Here is a 6,099-nt window from a genome sequence, read left to right as displayed (position 1 = left end):
GAGTTGGACCCACGGGGGGATACAGGAGGGGCCCCCTCGGCCCAGGTGCTGTGGGGGGGGCCGGCTCCCCCCGGGGACATCCGTGTGCCGGCCCACTGTGGCGAGGTGTGTGACGCCAGAAGCGCAGCCGAGCCTCATATTTGGGCACGAAGCAGGTTATTGGAGGCCGTGGCCCTGCAGCTGGGAGATCCCCCTCCTGATAAAGGCTGCCCTACCGATACATCCGCCGCCTGCACTGGGGGTGCGGGACGGTGGGATGGGGCCTGTCAGGGCGCTGGGGCTGCTCCTGTGCCTGCAGCTCTGTGGGGGTGAGTGCCGGGGTAGTGGGAGCGGGGACCCGCCAGTGCCGGTCCCGGCTCAGGACCCTCCATGCCGCAGGCTCCGGGCAGCTGCGGCTGGTGGGCGGCGGCGGGCGCTGTGCCGGACGCGTGGAGGTGAATCACAGCGGTGAGTGGGGCTCTGTCTGCGTCTTCGAGTTCGACTGGGAGGCCCGCTGGGCCACCGTGGTGTGCCGGCAGCTGGGCTGTGGCCGCGTGGCCTCGGCGTCCCCGTACGCCCCGTTCGGGCAGGGCACCGGCCGGATCTGGCTCCAGCCCTTCTTCTGCCGACGGCACCGAGGAGGTTCTGGAGGAGTGTCCGCACTTTGGATGGGGCCAGCACTTCTGCGGCCACGAGCGGGATGTGGGCGTGATCTGCACAGGTGAGGGGGCCGGGCTGGCCGTGCCGGGGCACCCACCTCGTGCCGGGCTGTGCCGGGCAGGGCTGAGCTGTGCCGGTGCCCCGGTGCAGAGGCCGTGGAACTGAGGCTGGTGGCCGGCGGTGGTCCCTGCGCCGGGAGGGTGGAGGTGAAGCTGCGGGGACGCTGGGGCTCGGTGGGAGATGACATCTGGGACATGGAGGACGCCGAGGTGGTGTGCCAGCAGCTGGGCTGTGGCTCGGCGATCGGCGCCTACGCTGCCCGCGACCGCTTTGGTGCAGGGGCCGGGCCCATCAACCTGGCCGTGGTGGACTGCAAGGGAGATGAGGCCACACTCTGGGACTGCGAGATCCGTGGCTGGGGACCCTACAACGGTACCCATGACTTTGACACTGCCGTCGTCTGCCAAGGTAGGAGCCAGGCTGGGAGGGACACAGCGCTCCCGGCACATCCCTCAGTGCCAACGCTGCGCTGCTCCAGCAGGGTTTTCACGGCTGGTCGAGGGTGATAGAGACTGTACCGGGCGGTTGGAGGTGCGGCAGCGCCACGCCTGGGTTGGCGTGTGCGCGGAGCACGTGGACATGAAGGTGGCCCAGGTGGTGTGCCGGGAACTGGGCTGTGGCACAGCGCTCGCCATCCCCGGCAGTGGCTGGTTTGGGGTGGGAACGGGGCCACTCTGGGAGGGAGAATTCAACTGCACTGGCAACGAGACCCTCCTCAGCACCTGCTCCCAGCGGGTGCCCCACAGCCAGGGCTGCGCTGGCCACGCCACCATCATCTGCTCCCATAAGCACCGGGGACACCGGGGGTGTTGGGGGTCCCTGTGCCATCACCCCCTCAATGCCCTTTCTGCCACAGCCTACACGGGCTTCCGGCTGGGGAACAGCAGCTCGGGCTGTGCCGGGCGTGTGGAGGTGGCGGTGAGGGGCACGTGGGGGTCCGTCTGTGCCAGCGACTGGGACCTGCCCGATGCCGAAGTCTTGTGCCTCCACCTGGGCTGTGGCCATGCTGTCACCATGCCCCCAGGAGGCTCCTTCGGCAGTGGGGACGGGCCGCTGAGGTCGGACGCCTTTGGCTGCAGCGGGAGCGAGCGGCACCCGGGGGAGTGCCCCGTGGCGGTGCTGGGGGAGCCCCCCTGCACCCCGGGGAACGCCGCCGCCGTCAACTGCTCAGGTCTGTGTGGCACCTGTGGGAAGAGCCCTCAAGGGCTTTTGGGACACCCCAGGAACTGGGAGTGGAGCGCTCAGGGCTGTTTTGGGATGAGGGGAGCGATGAGCCAGGTCATTTTACAGGCGTCGTCAACTCCCTGCAGCTGGTGGAGGGTGAGAGCCGGTCCGACGGGAGGCTGGAGGAGGCCATAACCACTCCGACCTGGCGCCGTGTGCCTGTGGAGCAGTGGAAGACATGGGATGTCTACATGGTATGTTCTGTGCTGTATTGTGGCCTGCCAAGTGATGTCTACACAGCCTTGCGTATGGCACCCACTGCACTGACCAGCAGCTCCAGGGAGGTGGATGTCATGATGGAGGAGATGGACGACATGTCAGGGAAGGGACCTGAGCTGACCAGGAGCCTCGAGGAGATGGAGGATGTGCCAGAGGAGATCTCTGGTGTTTCAGGAATGGGCCCTGCACCAATCAACAGCCCTGAGGAGATGGTCATCGTCTGTTCAGGTGGGTGTCCCGAGTAGGGCTGGGGTGCTGGTGCCCTGAGCAGCCCCCCAGCCCGGTCCTTCCATGCCCGCAGGCAGCCGGCGGGTGAGGCTGGCAGTCAGTGTCGGGCACTGCGCTCGGTGCGTGGAGGTCTATGCCAGTGGTACCTGGAGCACCATCTGCCAGGAGCGCTGGGGCCTCCAGGCCGCCGCCGTTGTGTGCCGGGAGTTGGGCTGTGGGGACGGGGGACAGCTGGCACCCGGCCCCGCCCAGCACCCGGCCCCCGCCTGGCTGGCCTGGGTGGGCTGCGAGGAGGGGGCCCACTCGCTCTGGGGGTGCCCCTCGGCACCCTGGCACCTGCAGGCCTGCGGCCAGGGAGGGGACGCCCACGTGGCTTGTGTGGAGGACAGTGACAACAACAGCGAGACACCAACCACCCCGTGCCCGGACGGTGCCACCTGCACAGGTAGCTCTGCCTGTGCCTGTCCCCCAGTTCCCCAGCAGTCCGCCCCCATCAGGCTGGCTGGCATCCCCCTCCCCTCACTGCTTGCCTGTGTCCCCACAGGTGTCACCAGCGTCACCGGTCCTGTGGCGGCCAGGTGGACTGTTCCAGTGCCAAGCAGGCAGGAGGCCAGGGGGACTGTGGCGGTGCCAGTGGTCCTGTGCGTGGTCCTGGGGACGCTGCTGTGCCTGGCCCTGGGTGCCCTGGCCGTGCTGATGTGCCGTGTCCGCGCTTGGCGCCGAGGTGGGTCCCGGTGGGGAGGTACCGCGACAGAGCCGGTTTGGGGGTTCAGGGGCTCCCCCCATGTGGAACGGCTCGGAGAGTGGGCAGTGGGTGACCCCGGTGCCAGCCACGGTGCCCACGGCCCTGGGTGAGCGCTGCCTCTTGTTCCAGGCCCCGGCAGAGCCGTGGGTGCCATCCCCAACGCCATCTACGAGGAGCTGGACTACACCGCCATGCCGGAGTACCAGGAGGTGCCCAGTCGCCCAGGTCGGTGCAGCCCACCGTGCCCCAGCTCTGCCCGGACAGGCGGGCTCTGCCCCACAGTCCCAGCGCAGCAGCGGGTCCTGCTGGCACAGCACTGGCTCCTCCCCGTGGTGGGGGGTTCCTCGCTCCCATCACAGCCGTGCTCTGTGGTTGAGGTCGTGTCAATGGCGGAGAGTGGTGATAGAGGGACAATTCTACCCCAAAGGGACTCTTTGAAGGCACCGCCCGCCCCAGCTCTCCGCTCCAGCCTGTGGGAGGTGCCCGTGGGATGCCGGGGGGTTCTGCATGTGCCGGTGCCACTCACCGCAGGACGCGCAGGCGGCAGCCAGGCCCCCGCAGCCCCTGGCAGAGCAGGCGCACGCCGCGGTCGCCCAGCGTGCCATCGCCCAGCTCCAGCCGCGCCAGGCTGGGGTGTTCCGCCAGCAGCGCCGCCAGCTCGGCGCAGCAGCTCTCGGACAGCCGGCACCACTGCAGCCTGCGGGAGAGCCACAGAGCAGGGCGGGCTGAGCACACCAGTCCCGGATGCTCACCTGCCCACCCAACCCGAGGGACCACACCCTCCCACAGCCCAGTGGGGCCCGGCCTCATCCCGGCCGCGTGCCGCTGTCCCCAGGGAGCAGCGGGGCACCGTGAGGGCTGACCGTGTGCCCGGACGGCTCCTGTCCTTTTTCCCAGGGCATCACCCACCCACTCCCCTTCGGTTTGGGTGCCCCCACCCACACCCCCATCCCAGCCGCGGTTTGGGCTCAGCGCCGAGCACGCGTCTCTCACCGGAGCACCCGCAGGGCACTGCCCGGGTTGCACAGTGCCCGGCAGAGCAGGTGGATGGGGCAGTGCAGCTCCTCCTGCCGCAGCTCAGCGACGGCACCAGGACGTCCTCCAGCTCCCGACGCTCCAGAGCTGCAGGGGGACAGAGCCGTGGGGCACACCCAGCCCTCACTGGTGCCAGGAGCTCCTGACTTGCAGGGCCTGAAGGCTCACGCCGTGGCGTGGCACTCACGTGGTGTCTGTGGCAACCATTCTGCCACTACGGAATGTTTTCTTCTAGGAAATACACCCATTCCACAGGTTACACATCTCACCGAAATGCAGCAATTGACCTCCAACCCCACCAATTGCCTTCTTGCTGTCACCTCATCCTTACCCTGAGAAGGTAGGGGGAAGTCTACAACTGTTGGAGCAGTTCCTGGGAATGCAATAAAACACCTTTTCTTTGGACTGCACAAGGGCAAGTGCTGAGGGCACCACGCAGCTCCTGCCCAAATCCTGTCCTGTCCCCAGCGATGCCTTGGAAAACACACGTGCCCGGGCTGCAGCTCCCAAGGGATGCCGCAGGGATCCAAGGACAGGGGGGTTCTTCCCGTGGGGGGCCGCCGGCCCCTCCAGCTCCCCGCGGCCGCGCGGCCCCTGAGCCGCGGAGGCTCCGCTGGCCCCGCTGCCCCGCGGCCGCTCCGCCACAGGGAACGGCCGGGAAGGATCCGGCAGCGCCGGGACACCGGCCACGGGCACCCGGGCACCGGCAGCAGCAGTACCGGCTCTCCGCGGAAGCCCCGGGTGGGGATGAGGATTCCTCCGCCCGGTGCAGCCGGGAAATGCGCCCGCTGCTCCCCCTCTCCCAGCCGGGGAGAGGTGGCGGCTCCCTGGGGGCGCACAGGGAAGCGATGCCGCCTGCCCTCCGAGTGTGGGACAGCACACCTGCCGGACTGCCCTCTCTCCAAAGAGCTTCCAGAGAGCAGTCGCCGCAAAGACCCAAATCCCAGCATTCAGGGCTCTTGGAATGTCGCTGGGAAACACCTCGTTCAAGCGGACACTTCCTGGGAACGATTCAGCCCCACTATCGTGCTCCGTAAGCAGGGGAGAAAATCTCCTCCCTCTTTGGGTTGCTAAGCGCTCCAGCAGCAGCAGGAGGCTGCCTTTGCCCATCCCAGCCGCCCTGCGCTGTTCCGAGCTCAGCTCACCCTCCAGAAGCCGCAGGACGGGTCATTCCCCGAGGAAGGGGAGTTCCCCACGAGCCCGCACGGAACGGGCACGGAGCGCTCCACAGCGAGCCCCGCCAGCCCGGGAGCCGAGCCGAGCCCCGACCGCCAGCGCAGGCCCCAGCCCCTCCCGCCGGACCCCGCACAGCTCCGGGACTGCCGGTCCCGCAGCGTCCTCCGGGAACACCGGGAGCGAGCGGGGATGGGGAAAACCGGACTGGATTTTTCCAGGAGTACGGAATGGGGAAAACCCGACTGGATTTTTCCAGGAGTACGGAATGGGGAAAACCCGGACTGGATTTTTCCAGGAGTACGGAATGGGGGAAAACCCGGACTGGATTTTTCCAGGAGTACGGAATGGGGGAAAACCCGGACTGGATTTTTCCAGGAGTACGGAATGGGGAAAACCCAGACTGGATTTTTCCAGGAGTACGGAATGGGGAAAACCCGGACTGGATTTTTCCGGAGTACGGAATGGGGAAAACCCAGACTGGATTTTTCCAGAGTATCGGAATGGGGAAAACCCGGACTGGATTTTTCCAGAGTACTGGAATGGGGGAAAACCCAGACTGGATTTTTCCAGGAGTACGGAATGGGGAAAACCCGACTGGATTTTTCCAGGAGTACGGAATGGGGAAAACCCGGACTGGATTTTTCCCAGGAGTACGGAATGGGGAAAACCCGACTGGATTTTTCCTGAGTACGGAATGGGGAAACCCGACTGAATTTTTCTGAGTACGGAATGGGGAAAACCCGGACTGGATTTTTCCCAGAGTACGGAATGGG

The 6,099-nt window shown here is 66.8% G+C and overlaps 2 protein-coding genes across 2 annotated transcripts; one reads left to right on the top strand and one right to left on the bottom strand.

The window, feature by feature from the left end:
* Nucleotides 1-205: 205 nt before the first annotated feature.
* Nucleotides 206-2,471, top strand: LOC126637624 (scavenger receptor cysteine-rich type 1 protein M130-like; the record flags this gene model as incomplete). The annotated part of the gene is given in 6 exon segments (XM_050310996.1): nt 206-608; nt 610-700; nt 790-1,107; nt 1,181-1,483; nt 1,556-1,870; nt 1,990-2,471. Coding segments are annotated over 6 exon segments (1,828 nt in total), but the record flags the coding sequence as incomplete, so codon positions are not given.
* Nucleotides 2,472-2,901: 430 nt separating this feature from the next.
* On the bottom strand, nt 2,902-3,991 carry LOC126637625 (NACHT, LRR and PYD domains-containing protein 12-like). The gene is made up of 2 exons (XM_050310997.1): nt 3,642-3,991; nt 2,902-3,481 (listed from the first exon to the last, which is right to left on the bottom strand). Exons 1-2 carry the CDS (start codon nt 3,923-3,925, stop codon nt 3,469-3,471), a joined length of 297 nt encoding a protein of 98 aa, XP_050166954.1. The 5' UTR covers nt 3,926-3,991; the 3' UTR covers nt 2,902-3,468.
* Between the last annotated feature and the right edge of the window lie 2,108 nt (nt 3,992-6,099).

This window comes from Myiozetetes cayanensis, unplaced genomic scaffold (assembly GCF_022539395.1).
Source record: "Myiozetetes cayanensis isolate MyiCay16 unplaced genomic scaffold, myiCay2020 scf1559, whole genome shotgun sequence".
Taxonomy (NCBI): domain Eukaryota; kingdom Metazoa; phylum Chordata; class Aves; order Passeriformes; family Tyrannidae; genus Myiozetetes; species Myiozetetes cayanensis.
Note: the sequence above shows the minus strand (reverse complement) of the source record. Positions and strands in the feature narration are given on the sequence as shown.